Source organism: Spermophilus citellus (assembly GCF_964194105.1).
Source record: "Spermophilus citellus genome assembly, chromosome: 6".
Lineage (NCBI taxonomy): Eukaryota > Metazoa > Chordata > Mammalia > Rodentia > Sciuridae > Spermophilus > Spermophilus citellus.
In genome coordinates, this window is record NC_138187.1 from 74,956,758 (window position 1) to 74,977,399 (window position 20,642).

General features: G+C 36.2%; 1 protein-coding gene across 1 annotated transcript in view; it reads left to right on the forward strand.

The window, feature by feature from the left end:
- MRC1 (mannose receptor C-type 1) overlaps positions 1-20,642 on the forward strand; it is an 86,562-nt gene that overhangs the window by 33,188 nt on the left and 32,732 nt on the right. Inside the window, exons 7-14 of the mRNA XM_081298996.1 lie at positions 3,205-3,390; positions 6,414-6,571; positions 7,051-7,161; positions 9,151-9,266; positions 12,628-12,776; positions 15,922-16,121; positions 19,392-19,519; positions 20,030-20,117. Coding sequence (XP_081155122.1) covers positions 3,205-3,390; positions 6,414-6,571; positions 7,051-7,161; positions 9,151-9,266; positions 12,628-12,776; positions 15,922-16,121; positions 19,392-19,519; positions 20,030-20,117 — 1,136 coding nt within the window. The remainder of the gene's footprint in view (positions 1-3,204; positions 3,391-6,413; positions 6,572-7,050; positions 7,162-9,150; positions 9,267-12,627; positions 12,777-15,921; positions 16,122-19,391; positions 19,520-20,029; positions 20,118-20,642) is intronic.

Consider the following 20,642-nt stretch of genomic DNA (forward strand, 5'->3'; position numbering starts at 1 on the left):
GGAGAGTCAGTGTTTCTGCGTATGTCTATCCTTATCTACATGTAAGCGAACATATTTATAATTTTGTCTATTTTATTGACATGGCAACATACTAGCCATATAGTTATTACCTTAAGCTTTTTTAAATTTAATTACAGTTTTGTTCACCATTCCATATAGTACATAAATAGCTTATGTACTCATTTTTATGGCTGAATGATAGCCCTTGCACAAACTATAGTTTTTGACTAGTCCTCTCTAAACAGATTTGTAGTTTTCTTCCAAGCTTTCATTATTATAAAAAATCCTGAAGCATTTACATGTCCTTTCATGCTTATGATAATTCCTAGAAGTGCAGTTGCTGGATTAGAGAGTAGGTGTGCCTGTAACGTCAATAGCTGTAGAGATGGTCAAGACCTCTAAAGGCTGTAAATGAGGGTACCAGTTCATGGGCTTGATTGTGCTTTATAGACACTTCAGAATGTCTGTGGACATGCCTCAGGGAGACTGCAATCACTTTTACATTTCATATGCTCTTCCTTAGAATAGTGTAATTCTTCTTTCTTAGAAGAGCTCATACAGTTTCCTTTCAAAGACTTGCAATTGCCATTTTGGGGAAGAGGAGAAAGGTTATTTTATAATTTCTTTCACGTGGGAGGCAGAATTCTGTAACTTGATCTTGTTGCTTAACCCACCAGTTTCAGGTTCCTCATCTCCAAAATATAAATATTAATAAATCTTCTTCCTGAAAAGTGTTGTGTGTATTGTCAAGCACTCAGGCCATTCTTATTTTTCCACTGTTTTTCCCTTGCCTTACTTCCAACCTTCATTTAGTTTTTGCATATAACTATACTATCTGGATTATTCTGTATTTACAAACCCTACTAAACCAATGCTTGATAAAGCATACCAGAGATCAAATTTTGCTGTATTCATGATTGGTGAACCCTTCGGCAAGAACTCAACCTCATACCCTGTCGGTTCTTGCAACAGTACCTTGTTTGCCCCAAATTCACAGTGTAGTCTAGAACTGTATTTTCTAGTTCAGCAACCGCTAGCCACATGTGGCTTTTGTGAAAATAAAATGTGTTTAGTTCAAACTGCGATGTACCACAAATGTAAGAATACACTTGATTTCTAAGACTCAGCATGAAAAAAAGGCAAAAAAAAAAATCCCAATTTTATTGATTACATATTGAGATGATAAAGTTTTGGGTGTATTGAGTTAAATAAAATGTTTATTAAAGTGAAGTTGACCTGTTTTATTTTACTTTTATTTCCTATGGCTACTAGGAAATTAAAATGACATGTGTGGCTTACCTTTGTGGTCTACATTATAGGCAATGCTGCTGTTGAGGAATAGAGCTGTTTTGTGGGATCCTGCCCCCAGGGAACTCCTCTTCATTTTTCTTGAGTTGGTTGTTTTCATGTTTATTTATTTAGTGGTACTGGGGGTTGAACGCAAGGATGCTCTGCCACTGAGATATCTCCCCAGTTCTTTTTATTTTATTTTTGAGACAGGGTCTTGCTACGTTGCTGAGGCTGGCTTTGCACTTGGGATCCTCCTGCCTTAGCCTCCAGAGTTACAGGCATGTACCACTGCCCAGCTGTTTTCATGTTTTAAAATATATTTAAAGGTCATTTATTTTGGTTTTAAAGTCCTCAGCATTGCCTGACATTATCTTCTGTTTCTTAGACAGCAAAATTAAAATATCCCACCAGAGGGCTCCAGAGGCATGCTAACAAAAAAAAAAATAAAAATTAAAAAAATATTTTTTTTCCTTCCTTCTTTAACTTTTCCCCCCTGTTACTACTGGAAGGGTACAGAATCTAAACTGCATTGAGGGAATAGAATTTTTAACATATGCATCTTCTATTACAATAGTTCAGCATTAGGGCTTTGTATTATATATTTTCTTAAATTGCTACTGCACAGAATCCTGGGCTTAACCAAAGATGTTTCCGAGACTATCTGCTTTTAGAGAAAATGGGATTGACTCTTTAAAAGAATGACCTACGATTGTCTCCTGAATTGAAAATTTGCTAAAGGTCCACGTTTGAGAACATTTAATATCATGCTTAAATATATAAATTAACCTTTATTTGATCATATAGTCCCTTTCTAGCCAAGGTATGTTGCAGTTTGAAACAGTGTCTATAGAATGGTAAAAATAAGCTGCCTGTATATCACATACAACTTCAAATTTTCTCCCAACCAACACTGGTGGTAGCTATCATGCTCCAGGCCCTATGTCAGGTTCAAGGGTGTACAGGGATGCGTGCAGTTGAGTCTGCCATCAAGCTTCTTGCCCTGGCTCATTTCTATTAGAGTAAACATTTAAAATTATAAATTTGACCATAGCTATTCATACCAATAATACAGTGCTGTTACTGATTTCTTAACTAGTAAGTGTGTAGTGTATGTCATTTATAAGAACATCAACTCTATTCTATTTCAAAAGAACACAAAATAAGTAATTTAACATTAGTATGAGTAATACTGTTTAAAAATATTTACACATGTGATTACTTTGGTTCATGTATGTGATAGGACTTGCTTAATATCACGCAGCTGTGGCAAATTCAGGTTCTGCCTGAAAGACTTCTGAATTTCTATTGCTCTCTTATCATAACAACATACCATCTTTTATGAGTGAGTAAATGGGGGGATGGATTCAGAGGTGCAGGTGGCTGGCTCATGCTACTGTAGTTGCAGAGGCTCTTTGATGGGTCTGCCTCAATGCAAATCTTTTTCATGCCCACCTTATGAGCATTGCACTCCTTGAAGAATCATTGACTCCCTAAGGTCCATGAAGAAAAAGGTACATTGAAATATTCCAGAGGATGTATTATGTCAAAACTTTCAGGCTTCCAGAATTTAAACTGTGCCTAATAGATGCTTAGTACAGGTTTGCGGATGTTTTAAGATGTTGGTAAAATTAGTCTTCTATATCTTACTGTGGTCTTGTGACAGGTACACATTTTTAAAGAGACTTCCCCTTTGACATTAAAGATGGATTCACTTTTTTTGTCTGAAAGTAAGGCAAATGGAACATGTCTAGCCTATCATTTATGAATCTATATGCCAAAGGTGAAAAATAAATATTACCATTATTTGCCTACAACTACGAACTGTTTTATATTTAGAATGCTGGAAAATATTATTATAATTTTAGACAAAATTTCTCTTTTAAGTGCCTTCCAAACCATCTTTTTTTTTTCTAGAAAGTGATGTGCCTACTAAGTGTCCTAGTCAGTGGTGGCCATATGCAGGCAACTGTTACAAGATTCACAGAGAACAGAAGAAAATCCAGAGGGATGCTTTGACTGCATGTCGGAAGGAAGGTGGTGACCTCGCAAGTATCCACACCATTGAGGAGTTTGATTTTATTTTCTCCCAGCTGGGATATGGTGAGAAACCTTATACTGGTAATAAGTTGAGCTCCAACCCTTTCTCCTCTCCGCCAGTGTCTGAAAAATTAATCAGAAATGTTACTTTTAAATTTAAATTTAATTTTAAATTTAAATTAATAACTAAACTAAAGGTATAGATTGAATAGTAAAGGCTAATCATGCGTACAGTGCAAAAATTATATAGTAATTTAAAGGATTTTTATCACTAAGTGGTAATTCAATTATTTTTCTCATAATATGTAATCAAATTATGGATAGTTTTTAAGTGTTATTTTCCCACATAAATATTATGTGTGGATACAGAGATTCTACCTTAAAATTCTCAATGATGTTTAACTTTTGGAATTACTAGCGTCTATGTATGTATTTTCTTTTTTAAGGCCCGTATTTTATCTCACAAGAGACATCTTTAAGTGTACCGTCTCTTACTTTGGATTTTCTTTTCTTTATTAATGCAGCTAAGGCTGCTAGGGTGTTGTTGAATAGCAGGAGAAATGAACCGGTTTTTTTGTTTTGTTTTGTTTTTGTTTTTTTTTTTTTTTTTTGAGTGATTAGGTGTTGGCCTGAGCCTTTTAAAGAAATTGATGTCTCAATCTAGGTGGACACTTTTAAAAGTGCATAGAAAATGTATTAAGCAGAAATAAAAGATGGGTAAAATGAGTTGGGAATCCTGGTCTTAGAGAAGGGCTGGCTAAGAAACAGCACAATGATCATGGGCCTTCTGCAGTTCTTGTTGATTAAGTGATTATCATTTTCATCTCTCACTGATGAGGCTGCTGAATAGCTGCAGCTGTTCTTCATTTCCACCCAGCAAAACAAGAGGAAGTGGATGGTGGTGACAGAGTTGCTGCTGTCTAATGCATACTGCCTGGAAATGGATTGCGGCAGTGGGGGAGAAAAAGCAATTAACAAGTAGATAGGAAAAAATAGGAAAAGATTTAAAAGGTCCCCAAACCTTGTTATTCCTACCAACTGTGTCCACTGGAAACCATTCTCCTTGCACACCTCCTTGAGGGTGGTACTGAGAAAATTGCCTGCTGCTGACTGTAAACAATTTCTTAATTCTTCTGTTTACCTCTCCTGGGAAATTTAGACTAAGTGATAATGAAATCACAAGGGATATATCTGAATAACAGTTACTTACCATCATCAAGTCTGGGGATGAATCAGTGGGGGACAGGTAGGTTAGAATGCTCAGGGGCTGCAGTGTAGATCTTGTCTACTTTCTATAACGTGACTGAGCAATAAGAGAATCATGTTTTTATTGCTATAATTATTGTGGGAAGCTGGACGACCAGGGTTGCTTTTAAATTCAGCTTGAGAATTAGTAAATTTAGAAATGTTTTTATTTTTAAAAAAGAATTATTAAAACCAGAAAATATATAATATTTATAATATTACAACATTGTAATGCAATATATACTTATTTAAAACAAAATCATCTTGATAAAGGTAAAGGAAAGTTATAAAATGAAGATTGCCACTTCTAAATCAAAAGTCTTCAGAATTCTTTTTATTTTAATTATGGAAGTATATTGCCTGTGGATAAATTGGGACCTGCACCCATAAGCTATGCCTTTCCCAACTAACACAGCTCCCTTAACTGATTTATATAAATTAGCCTAATGACTTTACACTCACGTGTTGTATATTTTTGTAGGATGACTGTGCTTAGGAATTACAAAAGCTGTAGGGGGAGAACAGTTTCACGACAAAATATGTTTGTAGGAGTCTCTTGATACTTTATTATAATTGTGGGACTTGGGAGTTGAAACTTACATTCATCTTCAACTAAAATCCTTAGGGGACGCATGAGGTCTCTTTGAAACCTATATTTGTTGCTCAAAAGAGCATGATCTGCCACTCCAAGTGAGAGGAAAAGGGGGCCATCCGGGCACTGTCATTCATGCTTCGTGACTCTGGAAACATCTGCTGCGCTGGCATGAGGCCAGTCAAGGACTTCTCCAAAATCAAAGCTGAATGACAACTTTTAGGACGAAGAAACTTAACCACTTAGGGAATTTCTTATAATCATCTTTATAATCCTTTGAAATATTTTTTAACCATGAAAAGACCATTTAACAAATATTCATGATGAAATTTCCAGTTATGCAAATTAGATAGATATTGAATTATAGATTCTTTAATTTGTTTTGTTTGGAAATGTTTACTTTTTGCAGGCATGGAATCTTATATCTGCAATTACTGCAACTTTTTCCCTCATTTTTGTTGTGATATTTAGAATTATTAGAATGGGAGTAGCTCCTTATAAAATCAGCAATATTTTCCATATAATTTGAAAAAAACAGATCAGATTTTAAATCTTAACCTTGTTATTTGAGTTCTGCTAGTATTTCTTGATATTTCATGGTGAAAATTATTTTAAAGTCATTTATATTTCTAGACTAATAACTAAATGCCAATTGTCAGAAACCAGTCTGTCTCCTCAGTCTATGTTTCTATCACTGTTACTCTTAATAAAGTGATTGATCAATCAACAAAAGCAACTAGAATATTCTTAATTCCAATGATTAGTAAAATAGAACTGGTTTTAAATTTGTTATTTAAAAGTATTCATAAGATTTGATACTAGTCAAATAGGTCTTTATGCACTGAATACCATATTTCCAGCGATATAAGTGCAGTTGGCAGGAAAATTATTTGTAACAAACAAGCATCTTCACAAGATAGAGTGTAATAATAGATGTACCTTAATTTCATTTTCACAACTCCCAGGAGATATAGTTTGTAATAGTGACAACTAAAAAACTCAAGTCATATTTACAATGCAAAGAAAACATTACACAACCTACCACTGACAACATAAAATGTGGTTTACATCTGAGTTTTCAGCATGTAGGTCAGATTAACACTCCAAAGGATTACATTTTATGACAATGACGATATCAAGGGAGTCTAGTTGTGTTGACAAAGCAGAGTGCCTTCCTTTCCCCATACCCTGTTGACCTTTGGAAAGCAACCTTTGTATACAGTAGGTTTGTATTTTTCTTCCTGTTTAGAGCCAAATGATGAGTTGTGGATTGGCTTAAATGACCTCAAGATTCAAATGTACTTTGAGTGGAGTGACGGGACTCCTGTAACATTTACCAAATGGCTTCGTGGAGAACCAAGCCATGAGAACAACAGGCAGGAAGACTGCGTTGTGATGAAAGGGAAGGTAAGGCAACTTTACCGACATCTGGGAGAAGTCAGCAGAGTCTTCCTTCTGTCCCTCTTATTGCGTATGTTTGGTGAGAGTGTTTCCATTTGAGATATTTTTATATAGATCAAAATTGAACTAAGATTCAGATTTAGTTTCTTGAGTTTCTATCAATTGTATTGCCAAGTGACATTTTCAAGAAGACCAGAAAGATGTTTTTTGCTCCCAAAGATAAACTTAACTAACCATTAGCTAATATTCAGAAGTTCCTATTGCTGGGTCATAAATGGTACCCACAACCACACAGTCACTTTACATCGGTATAGCTGGAGTTCAATTTGCTGTTTACATGTAAACCATGAAATTTCCTTTCCCTTTTATAGTTGCCATAGTCCCTTAATATCATTGGATCTTAGTTTTCCTTTATGGAATCACAATTGCAAGAAAATAGCATCAAAGAACAGATAATCATTTATTTTTCTTTGTGCTCCCTTAAGGATGGGTACTGGGCAGATATGGCCTGTGAGAAGCCACTTGACTACATCTGTAAGATGAAATCACAAACCCAAGCTCCAGAAACAGAGGAAGCAGAAACAGGCTGTCGGAAAGTAAGTATAGAACGTACACAATGACCAGTCAATATTATTTGATATACTTGTCTTTACTTTGTAGGAGAAATTCTTCGTTCTCTGCAGAACCAAAATGTTTCAATGGTCTAAATGTTCAGTGGTTTACTGCGTTTGGTGTCATTGTTCTGTTGAAAGTTTTTTTTTTTTTTTTAAATTCTCTGCAGGTAATATAGGGCTACCCATGGTCAGTGGTTCCATTCAGAATGTCATGAGAATTGGATGAGAGAACAGGGAATAAAATGGCACTCCTCATAGAGCCTGGTGAGGGCACTGATATGTAGGCAGGTCATAGGAATTAGTGACATCCAGATGTTAGGAGTCTATGATCTGTCCAGAACATTTCCAGTAGATAACCTCAAGTGCATATAGCAAACTATCCATGGTCACTTTTTCCATATATGTATATGGGACTGACCTTGAACTTGGGATCCTCCTATCTCAGTCTCTCAAGTGGCTGGGATTACAGGCTTGTGGCACTGCAATTTGTAATGGTTTGTAATTTTCAATTATGAGTTGGGGTCCACTGTTCCCACCCCTACCCCCAAGTATCATCATCTCAGATGACCTGGTATGTGGAATTTTTTCTGCTGCATGTTATTTTGCATTCTACTTCCTTCAGTGCCTAAGAACCCCCACCTTTGTAGACCAAGTATTACTTTAATATTTTGGCCATGGATCTCATGCAATGTGAATAGTGTAGAGTTGGAACTGGCATCCATCTTGGTGCAGAACTGGTATCCATCTTGGTGCAGACCTGGCATTTATTTTCAAACTAAAGAATATTTTTTCTAATACCCAGAACCCCAAGCAGATGACAAGGCTATAGTCATTTTTTGTTTCTATGGCTGGAGTTTTCTAGTTCTCCATTCACAGAAGGAGACTCCTCTTCCTAGAGGGGCCTCAATTCCAACTCCCTGCCTCAGGTGGGTGAAAAAACAAATGTTGTATTCTTATGGACAGGAATATCCAGCCCCTTGGATCTTAATCTGGATTTGATACACCGGTAGACTATTTTCCATTTAGCTTTTAATATTCTATTTATATTTGGTACTCAGAGAGTTCCCCTTCTTCCTGTCAAACTCTAGTATGGATTTTTTATTTATTGTTATGTATTTGCCCCATTTGATGTATGGGAGAGGAGCCACATCAAGTTGTGTTGCCTGAGGTTGAATGAGTGCTCTCCTATGATCAGATGATATAGATTTAATTTCACCATTGGTAATTGCCTCTATAGACAGCCAGACTTGCTATTTCCCAAATTATTTTCTGTGGTTAACTTTTTTGAACTGAAATCTTAGCCGGTTGTTCAGTTTCTTCAGTGACTGTCTCACAAATAGTTGAAGGACACATAAGAACTGAAGAGAATTACCACCCTTTATAATTTCTTATGTGACACACAATGTAATACTGTGTTGTTTTTAATGTATATATATACACACACACATATATACATATACATGTATATATACATATGTTTAATCATATATTTGATTTTTGTTGCATTTCAAGTCCTTCAGGTTTATGCTCTTTAGACATTTCTATTATTTATTAATTTGTGTTTCATGATAGAAGATTACCAAAATAATATAGTTTCTAACATATATACATGATGATCTGCTTTTTTCTCCATTGCTTGATGACATTATTTTTTTTTTCATTTTTTAAATTTGTTTTAATTAGTTACACATGACAGTACAATGATCTTGACATATTATACATTTGAATCAGATGGGATATAATTTCTCATTTTTCTGAGTGTACAGGTTGCAGAGTCACATTGGTCATGCAGTCACGTATATACCCATAGCAATAATAATGTCTATTTTATTCTGCTGTCCTTCCATTCCCCCCTCTCTCCCCTCCCCTCCCATCACTTCTCTCTACCCAATCTAATGTGATACAATTCTTCTTCTTTTTTTTTCCCCCTCACATCGTCATACCTGTATTCTGGCTTGATGACATTATTAGGGCTGGAAAAGGCATGGCTTTTACTGCTATATGATTGGACACACACTTTCAACATTTACAGAAGCCAACCAAACATGCCAAAATGAGAAAGCTTATTTGACAACAGTTGAAGACAGGTATGTCACTGTTTTAATTTTATTTTAAAATATAGTCAAATAATGAAAAGTTTTCAAAAAGGCCTGAAAACTGAAATATCAGTATGCTCTAAATTTTTGAGTGAATCATGTGTGACCTTGTGGTATGGCTTATAAACGGAAAATCATTAAAAACAATACTCTTATTTGAATATTAGTTGCAAACATTATAAAATATTTTGCTACTTTTAGTACTATAAAGCAATATTTAGAACAGCTTACTAATAATCTAATGAATGTAGTTTTAGAATGAACTCTTCTCTGATCTACTACATGTCAATTTTAAAACAGGAAAGGTAAGTAAAATTGGTCAGCTCAAAAATCCCACTTTCTATTTCTGCCACTTTCTCCACCAAAAAAGAGCACAGAAGCGTCAGAATCTGAGGATACAGAAGGAAAGACCAAATCAAACTCAGTTTCTCCTGATAGACACTCACAGTACAGAGTGCGTCTGTGACACTATCTACCTGGACATGGAGTCAGCCCACAGCCTGAGGACTCAGGTCCCAAGACTGCCCCTTCAAATGCCACTCATAAGTCCTAGGTTGTTTTACATGTGCTTCTGAAAGACTGGATGTGTAGGAGTTCCTTCTTTAAGTTCAATTAATTTGCTTGAGTAGCTCAGGGCACTCAGGGAAACACTTACATTTACTGGTTTATTGAAAAGGATATTATAAAGGATATCCATGAAGAGGTGCACAGGGTATGGTGTGGGAGAAGGTGCATGGAACTCCTAAGCCCTTCTTGGTTTGCTGCCCTCCGGGAGCCTCAATGTGTTCAGCTGTCTGGAAGCTCTCTGAACCCTGTCCTTTTGTGCTTTTAACAGAGACTTCCTTGGCTAGGCATGATTGCTAAAAGACTGGGTGGGAAAAACTCAGCAAGGTCTGCTGTTCACAGTCCTCTTGGCTACTCTGTGCCCCTCTCTCCAGGGCATGGGAGCAGGACCCTTCTGGAATGAGGGGGTTATTATGACCTACTATAAAGCAAGCATTATAAGCTTGGAGTTGAGGACAAAATCCTCTCTCTCTCTCTCTCTCTCTCATAGTATCGCAGAGAATAATTTATTCAGTCTTTCCATCCTTTCATTTTTTCCCCTTTACTTTATTAATAGTCTTGCAGGTCAAGAAAATAAAATAAATAAAATAGATATAGAAGATTTTATATAACTTTTAACCTTTAACGTAAAATTTACTTATTCATTCTTTACTTAATTCTCTGTAGAGCCTTACATTGGCCACCTAAGAAAATTAAAAGAAACTTAAGAATATCTATTTTATTTGTAGCAAAAATTATTGAGTGTTAATAAACATAATAAAAAATAAATTATACCTATTGGTCTTTCAAAGCAGACCCGATAAAAAGTCTAAGGAATAGTGTTGATATTAAATATCCTTTCATAGGCTGGATGCAATGGTACATGCCTGTCATTCAGTGACTTAGGAGGCTGAAGCAGAAGGATTGCAAGTTTGAGGTCAGCCTCAGCAACTTAGCAAGTCCCGAAGTAACTTAGTGAGACCCTGTTTCAAAAAAAGAAAGAAAGAAAAAAAAAAAAAGACTGGGGATGTAATTCAGTGGTAAAAATGACTGTTATAATATTTGCAGTATTTATAGAACAACTGTATTTCAACTTATATCTTCATCTCATGTACAGTTAAATGCTAATATATCATGGCACACTCCATGATGCAACATCTGAAAATCAGAACAAAGATACTTTGCATCTTCTGACAGAGAGGATAAACTGCCTGTCTTTAAGTACTACAGGGATGATTTGTATCTGCACTATCACTGATTTATTAGTCTACTGAAGAATAATGTACAAGATTTCACTATATTTTATGTTAGTTTTTCTGTGTTTTTGGTGACATTTATATTTAGGAACCCATTAACTCTTGTTGAATTTGAATTTTAACTTCTTTATTGCAGTGTATCCAATTAACGAATACTCTTTTCGTATCAGTAAACTCGAAAAAGGACAAAAACTCTATCTACATCATGTTCAGAACCAATCATAAGGTGTAGGTACTTGATCTGCAGGTATTCTGCAATACATTTTCCCATAATTCTTGAGTTCTGTTCACACAAATTCTATCTGGATATTCTGGATATTCATTTATTCTAGAAATAGATTTCAGAAGCTGAAATGTTGTAATTCCATTTGGTCTTGTCTTTGGGTCTTGTACATTGTATGTTAACAGTCACAGAATTTTCAAGGAAATGCATATTTATGTTATTTATTTTTATGTAATTTTATTTAAAAATAAATGCAATCTCTGTCTATGAAATTCAGGCAACATCTCAATGGCAATAAACTCCTTAGAACATAATAAAAGTATTTTTTAAACTACAAAAAAAATTTGGATATTTAAGGAAAATAAGCTGCATTTGGAACTTGTGTTTGTCCTATTTGATGCACAAAATCATTAAGACGATGGTCAATTAATGTTCTGTTGTTGCTACATCTCTCCACATCCATTCTCTGGTCTTTTTGAAGTCAACTCCTTCTCTTTTTGTTCCTGAAAACTCTCTCTTGTTCCAAGGAGAGATTTCTGTCTGTGTTGCCATCAGTCAATTAAAACAAACTTCGGTTGCTTTTTCCAAACAAATTGCATTGTTGCCCGGTGATGCCAATTCCAGGGATGAGAACGCAAAGGCTAAGTGTTAGAATTTGTGTTCTGCCTCCAGCTCTTGGTAGAGACCGAATTTTTGCTTCTATTTCTTAATAATTTTCTCTTTCAGAGTTGAGACATGAGAAATAAAATTGAGGGAGAAATCCTCACAGATTATTTCATTTGCAACATCTTCAATAATGTTACTATCCCTCTCCTTGCTTAATCAAGAATCGAGTGGAGTGTCTGGCCTATTTAAAAAGTGAAATAATTGTTTTTCATTTTAAAAAGACTTTTTAAATGACTTTATTTTGTTTATTTATTTATTCATTTATTTATTTCATATGGTGCTGGGGAACCAACCCAGTGCTTCACTCGTGCTAAGCAAGCACTCTACCACTGAGCCATAAATCCAGCCCGAAAAAATTGAAATAATTGTTTAAACAAACCTTTAAAAAATTTATATAGCGCCTTCCTTTGTATTTTGAGGAGGGTAATGACGTTAGTATATGTGAATGATTTTATCCACTCAGCTCTGTATTTTTCCTTCGTAAACTTACCTATCTTAAGAGACAATTTTTATAATTTAAGTGACCTAAATATAACACAATATGGTTGCATTACCAACTACAGCATAGCTCAAACATAACTGAGATACTTTTCGTGTTGATAACTTAAAACATTCATATAAATATTTCTAAAGATTAGTTGAATATTAATTTTTATTTTTAAAGATATGAACAAGCATTCCTGACTAGTTTGGTTGGATTGAGGCCTGAAAAATATTTTTGGACAGGACTTTCGGATATACAAAACAAAGGGACCTTTCAGTGGACAGTGGAGGAGGAGGTGCGGTTCACCCACTGGAATTCAGATATGCCAGGTACGTGCCCTGCCTTTTTTCAGGGATTCATTCATTTTATGAATCCATCTGACAAAACCTGTTACTTCTCCCTTTCCAAGTAGACAATGGAAATTAATTGTGTTTTCAGTAACTATTTATATTTCACTTATTTTTCTTTTTGTTTTTTAAATCTCAGTGAGTTTGCAGTGTTCTAAGGAAAAGAAGGAAGAGAGGAATTGCTAGTTTATTTGGTATTGGTCTATTTGAAAAATACTTGTAAAATCCTAAGGAGTCACAAATGTTCTGAATAGTGAACTTTTCTGAAAACTTGAACCTTTATTAAATGGATATACAACTTTTCAATGCAACTGTAAAAAGAAATATTGTTCTTGAGTGGTGGGGTAAAAAGAATGCTTATGTGGAATTCATTATTCTGCTTTCTTGAATGTGTGATTATGTTTAACCCTTTGTATGGCTGAGCATAAAAGAGTAGAATTTATTCAAGTGAGGAAAAAGGAAGACAGAGCTCCCTCAAGGTGAATGGGGACCCATTCAGGGTTTTCACTTAACTGTGCTAGTCTAGGGGTTTTTATGTAACTACTAGCATTGCATATAACTAAGGGCATTGATCAATGTCTGTGCTAATCAGGCATAGGAGAATTACCAAATGGTCAAAATCTATGTCAATCAGGTATTGGAAAAATGCCAAGGCTATTAGTTAGCCATTGAGTTTGTAACCTTTACTTAGGTCTGAGAACACATTTAGCTGGATTGTTCGTCATGCTTTTACGAGTTAATCTCATGAAGTGGCTTTTACATTTAGAGAAGTCTTTATGTGTCCCATTTCCTTAACTGCCTGTTTTTATTATCCATCCTATCTTTTTCGACAAAACACAGAAAATTCAACATCCTTTATAAAAAATATTTTATGTTCTTGGGTCAGAAGCTAAGAAAGAAAACAATAGCCCAAGCATGTGTATTTACTACAGAGTGGTTGAGTAACTTATCAATCTAATAATGATCTAGTAATACACCCTAATCTCCTGCAGTTATTTTAACTTGCATTCTCCCTCAGCTTCTAATAAGAAAAACAATAATCTGAATGGTGCAATTCTTGTATAATTATTAAATTATTGAACTTTATGAAAAATAATAAGATTGAGGCTCAGTCTTAAAGTTACTGTGTAGGATATTAAGAACTGAAAGTGTATTTAAAAAAAATCTTGGTAGGAATTGTCCTTTGTACTCTTACATTTACTTTGCCTCTTTTGCTCATTAAGCTGTAAGATTCTGCAAGATTAATCCTAGAATGTCTTTGAGGGGAATAAAAAACAGATCAAACTGTAGCTGGGCACGGTGGTGCATTGTTGTAATCCCAGTAATTCAAGAGGCTAAGGCAGAAGGATCTCAAGTTTGAGGCCAGCCTCAGTAACTTAGCCAGGCCCTAAGCAAATTAGTAATACCCCGAGAATGGGCTCAGTGGCAAAGTGCCCCTGCGTTCAAACCCCAGTACTCCCCTCCTCCAAATCAGATCAAACTGGAGGTACAATTCATTTGCAACCATTGTTATAGGGAAACCTTGATGGAAGGTTCCCCTTTAGGAAATGTTGACCTTTTTGACTTGAATGTACAGTTTTGAGAAGAGCAGGCAAGAACTGCCAGGCAAGTTCCCCCTCATGCTATGGTGAACTGATTCTGGGAGTTGGTGGGCTGCTACAGCCCTAGCTCTCTTGTATTCCAAGGTAATCAGGTTCCAACTCAGGACTATAAAGAGGATGGGATTATTGTGGGACTCAGAGAAATCTCTTGGGATGTCAGGACATCAGGTATTTAAGAGAAAACATTCTGGAAAAGATTTACCTTTTAAGAATTATGAGAATTATATCTAAGCCCTTAAATATCTTTAAAATACCATTAATAAAAAATATTAGCTCATTGGTGCAGCAAGAAATTATGATGTTTTCAAAGCTCTTAGTTAATTACTGTTTGGAAATAACCATCACTAGGAAATAGAATGGTAGACTATTAAGCTTAGTATATTTGTTGCAGAGGGGACCTGCCCGTGGAGCCAAAGTGGCCACAGGGGTCTGTAGCCACCAGTTTTTCAAATCCTAAAGGAAGAATTTCACTCGAGTTGCACAGAAGTTTATTAGAAAAGTAGAATGAATATTACATAGAGTATAGGAAGGAGGTGGCTCTTAGAGAATCTGTTGTTTTCTGGGTTTTGGGTTCCTTTGTTCTCGCCTTAGTTTCACATTCTCCCTTTAAGAGGTTTAGTACCCCTTGTATAACTCTCAGCAAATACCCTTTGTGAGGGTCCTGACGACCTGGTCACAAGGGGTGAGTGAGACATGATCTTGAAACCAACATTCTCTTTAAAGGTTATAATTAACTATGGCTGGGGGAGGGTTGGTGCATCAGTTCCCATTTTTCCAGATCTTTGTGTTGATAAGGTCCTCTGTGATTGGTGATCCTGTGATCTATGGACTCTCTTTGATGATACTGATACCCTCTCTATCAGTGACCACCCTTCATCCTCCTTCTTCCTGCTGAACATAGTCATCATTTTACTTTATGTACTTCTTTAATTATTAAAGCTGGCATTCATCACAACCCCGTCAGCTAGGCCCTGTGAAACGCATTTTAAGATGAAGAAATCAAGTTCACAGTGGCTGAGTAACTTATCGAAAATCTCCGTCCTCAGGAGTATCTCGTTTTGAAGTCTGTAAACAACTTCAGCCTTAGAGACCTACAAGGACCTAAGGGGAGAAAAAGTTCTTAAAGAACTAAAAAGAAAACGCAGTCAGGCAGCCCGCAGGAAGGAAGGAATGAAGGAAGGAACATTAACTCACTTCTTTTGTCATTGTGGCACATTTGATCATACTAAAAATATTGTATTTTTACATGCCTATGTGTGAGATGTTAGAAATTCAAAATATTCTAAAACTTTCTACGATTAAGATCATAATTCAGTTGGAGACAGAGATCACATAAATAAAAGGCCAGAGATGGTTCAAATAGCACAAACAATGGTCAAATGCTGCAGTAGTGCTCTCCTGCCTCGTGTTACCCTGTGAAGGTTTGAGCAAGCACCCTCACCCTCAGCTTGGAACGGGCTGCTGTGGGGCTGCAGGCCTGCAGAAGACTCCTGTAGACTGAATTCTGCTTCATCTATTTAATGCAGGGCGAAAGGCAGGATGTGTTGCCATGAGAACTGGGCTTGCAGGGGGTTTATGGGATGTATTGAAATGTGATGAAAAGGCAAAATTTGTGTGCAAGCACTGGGCAGAAGGAGTAACTCGGCCACCAGAGCCCACGACAACCCCCGAGCCCAAATGTCCAGAGGAGTGGGGTTCCAACAGTAAAACAAGCTTGTGTTTCAAGGTAAGCGTCACTTACTAAGCTAATCAAGAATCTAGAAAAAAAAAAAATCTGAGATATCCATCAGCCCAAAGACTCACTTAAGGAATTAAAGAAAAACAAAGTACACACCCTAGAAATTTTATTCTGATTTTATTGATCTAGAAAGGGCCTGGGTGTCTGTTGGTTTGATGCCAGTGGCTTATGTAGACCAATAAATGCAGCCAACCACCCAAATGCAACTTGTGGAAGTCTTTCATAACCTGCCTTGTCATTATTACCCCCTCTCTGCCTTTTTCTTTTCTTTTTTTTTTTTAAAGAGAGAGTGAGAGAGGAGAGAGGAGAGAGAGAGAGTGAGAGAATTTTTAATATTTATTTTTTAGTTCTCGGCGGACACAACATCTTTGTTGGTATGTGGTGCTGAGGAATCGAACCCAGGCCGCACGCATGCCAGGCGAGCGCGCTACCGCTTGAGCCACATCCCCAGCCCCCTCTCTGCCTTTTTCTATTTATCTAGTTTTATTATCCTATTGTGAACTCCTTATTTTTTTCATCTTTATCAGAAGCTTTGTTCCCCCTCACGCTATCCTTTGCATCTCATTTTTGTCCTGCTGTTGAAGCCTAAGCTAACTGAATTGGCAAACTAATCTACAATAGTGCCATGAAGGTATTCAAGAGAAAGTACTTAGGTTTCTGTGATTTCATCCCTGATGGATCTACTGATGGAAGATGAAGTCATTGAGAGGTAGGGGCACATGGTCTTTCAGTGCCCTTTAAATGACAGCTCAGAATTCTACTATTATTTTACACATTCCTAGGTTGGACCATCTATTTCTTCCTGATAGAGTCAAGTTCACCAAAATAAACCATCAGCCAATCAGAAATAGAAACAAAAGCACAGACGAATTAAACCTCAATGAATTAAGAATTTGGGCTCTCTCTCTCTCTCTCTCTCTCTCTCTCTCTCTCTCTCTCTCGTCATATCCTTTCTAGAGAAAGTCACACTTAGGCAAATACAGCAATGTATCTACTACTTAACATATTGTCCTGCTGTCATGACCTCTTTTATGGCAATTAGTCATGACATGCCTTGTAAGACAGTTTGAAAAGACTAATGAAGAATGTCTGTCAGGCCTAGAGATGTGGCTCAGTGATGGAGCACTTGCATAACATGTGTGAGGCCTGTCCCCAGTCCCCAGCATTATAGAAAAACAAAAACTGGTTTCAGAATGAAGTTGTTTCGTATCCTCTAATTCAAGAAAGGATATGGCAAGTTAAGCTGGTCCCTCCCACTAGTAGAGGATGGAAAGTGGATGGGTAGATTGTCTCATGAAGTAAAGGAATGAAATCCGTGGTCACAGGGGTGAGAGCAAAGTAACAGGATTGATTTCAGTAATAGAAAGCAAGCAGGGCTCCCAAAGAGGGAGAAGTTCCAAGAGAGGGTTGCCCACAGGTTTGTCACCTAGGGGTTTTTGTGGGCTCAATCTGTCCCTATAGGTGATTGGTAGGGTATACAATTCAGAAAAGGGCCGTTCAATTCCATTTTGTTTTTTTCAACAAATCTAGAGAGAGTAGTTTTCAAGCCTTTATTATCATGAAGGTGGGGTGAGGGTTTGTTGGCACAAGAGGGGGATTTAGAAATTTTGTAGTTAGCTGTTGCTAAGGGGTAGGGGTAGGAGTAGTTGAGAAAGAGCCACTGTGGTTGAAGCTATCAAGGGCAGTGACAGGATGTTCTCTGGGCCTGAGGTCTCCTAGGATGACAAGCTCTCATTCCCTCCTTCTCGACTCTGAGGCCCTTATTCTACCTGCCTGGGCATGGTGTACCTTCCTGCCTCCGTAGCAATAGAGATCAGTGAGTTGTTCAATCTAGGTGGACCTGTTAGGGTTTAAAATAAGTTACATAGAAGAGAATATATTGAGCCAAGACAGAAGAGGATTTTGGATTATTTGAGGGCTAACACAAGCTGATCAAATATTTTATTATTACCACTGGAAATTTTGCATCAGTGCATAAAGGTCAGATTCTTTCTATTTATAGCCTTTTGCCCAAGTGTGGTTGGTAGGTTATGGAGATTTGTTGCAGATTTTTTTTTTTTTTTTGAGAGAAGCAGTGGAATTATCCAGATCTGGAAAGTGAACTAGAAATTCTAGTAGACAATATTTAGATAGCTGTTCAACGGATCAGTATATGTGTTTCACTAGAAATGATGAGGTTTTAGACATGGTTGGAGTAGGCATTATTTGAACATATATAGACCATCTTTATAAATATAAAGATGTGAGAACTGACAAAATTCAGCTGATAGTAATTTTTTTAAGAAAATAAAATCTGATATCAGAGTCTATTAAGGTGAAATGCTCACTGGAGACTTGAAAGTCATAGGAACCACTGATGTGGAAACTTGCTCTAGTCAAACTCAGGTCAAGGTGAAGATTTTCTCACATTACTTCATGACAATCTGGGCAGCTTTAGTCCATTCAAAGCAAATCTCTTTTACCATAGCCTGTTAGGGTGATGTGCTTGAAGAACAATGAATGAAAATTATAAAAGTCAGTGGCTATGATGAATTCATGTACTATTACCATAGGTTGATCCAGATTGTCACTGTGGATCCCATTTCATAGTTCTATTTGCAGTTCTCTGGAAAATAGGATGTAGTCCCTAAATTATGACAGCCATTAAGTGTAGTTTACCTTGTAACTAATTTCTGCCAGATGAGTGTCTGTCCTTGCTTGTGCTCTAATAGTTGTTAAAATGTGCAAGTATGAGGACATAAGAAAAGGTAGTTTTGAAGGAGACTGTCAACAAAGTTGTTGGGATATTGTGAGATTATTCATTATTTAAGCTAAACAGGATAACAAACTATGGCACAATTTTAGGGAGGTCATTTCCTTAAGGCTTTCCTTATTCATTTTTGTTTTTTTTCTGTATCAAAAAATTTACATTTTTGCATCTCTATGCCTCTTTCCTCATTTAACCAAATTAACTCTTTCTTCTACAATGAGCTATGTACCTAGTCCATAGGCTTCTAAGATTTTAATCTAATGAAATATTTTAATCTTATAAAATGCTTTTATTTTGTAAGATTTTCTCAAAAAAAAAAACACCCCCAAGTTTTCTTACCCAAACATTCACTCATAAGTTGTTTTTACAAGAAGGAAATTATATGGTTTGGGGATAATATTACAATGTTTTGCTTTTCTATAAATGAAATCTCATCAAAGGAAGATGATAGTTTCTCTTGATTTGATAAGCCACGAAGTGTAAAATGGTTTCTGAAATCATATCTTTAGCTGTTTGCAAAAGGAAAACATGAGAAGAAAACATGGTTTGAATCTCGAGATTTTTGTAGAGCTCTGGGTGGAGAGCTAGCCAGCATCAACAACAAAGAGGAGCAGCAAATAATATGGCGATTAATCACGTGAGTGTCTTTTCTTTTACCAATTCGTATCTGGTGCTCAGTCAAATTCAGGTCAAGGTGAACATTTTCTCACATTGTTGAGAAAATGCTTACTTTTCTGAAATTGTTGGTACAGGAAGCTACTTTAAACACCTGCTTGAGGTCCCCATTCCATGGGCCCTTTTTGATCTACTTTTAGTTCGAATTCCTTTGATTTTATAAGTTTAAAGCCAGTGATAAATTGCCCTACAAATTAGAAAACACTCAATACACATTGATTGAATGAATGAATAAATCACCATTTTTCATGGCTTTGCAAGGATGTCTTCTCAATGAGTGGGCCATTTTCAGTATAATGATGGGTTGTACCAAAATGTATATCTATTCTACAATACTTAAATTTAGTTGCTAAATGTTTTTACGTGTGTGTTAGCTTATTTATATTTTGGAGGTAACTTTCAAATCTGGTAAGTCCTTATAGATGATTGAACTTGTTTCTTGAAATCCCATTTTTTATTTATGCTTTGTTAGGACTAGTGGAAACTACCATGAACTGTTTTGGCTTGGATTGACGTATGGAAGTCCTTCAGAGGGGTTCACCTGGAGTGATGGTTCTCCTGTAAGTAATTTAATATATCATTTTTACCTATGCACATACTTATTTTGATGTTATCCTTTGGTTTAATTCAAACTTTTCAGCAAGACAGCCTATTGTGATAGCTAGACAGTTTTCTATGCAAAATAAACATAATTTGAAGGACCAGTAGCATGTTCTTGGGTAAATAGTTTTCCTGTTAATCCAAAGCAATCCTGTCGTTTACTGGATGAAAAAAAGAATAAAAAATCATTGCAACAGTATAATAAAAAAATGTCTTCATTGTATACAAAATTGCTAAGTGTTATATAGTCCCTTCTGGATCAGCAGAACTGGGTACAAGTTTTTACATTCCCATTAATAACTGTTATGGTTTATCATATTTCTCCATTCTCAGAATTGGACAAATGAAAGGTTGGGGCACTTTCTGGCAACATTTAGCCCTTCTAATTGTCACAGGAAATTATTTTGTATAACCTCAGTTCTGTCTCTTCTTGTAACCTACCAGCAACTTTCCAAGGTACATAGGATGGTTTATTTGATGGCTCC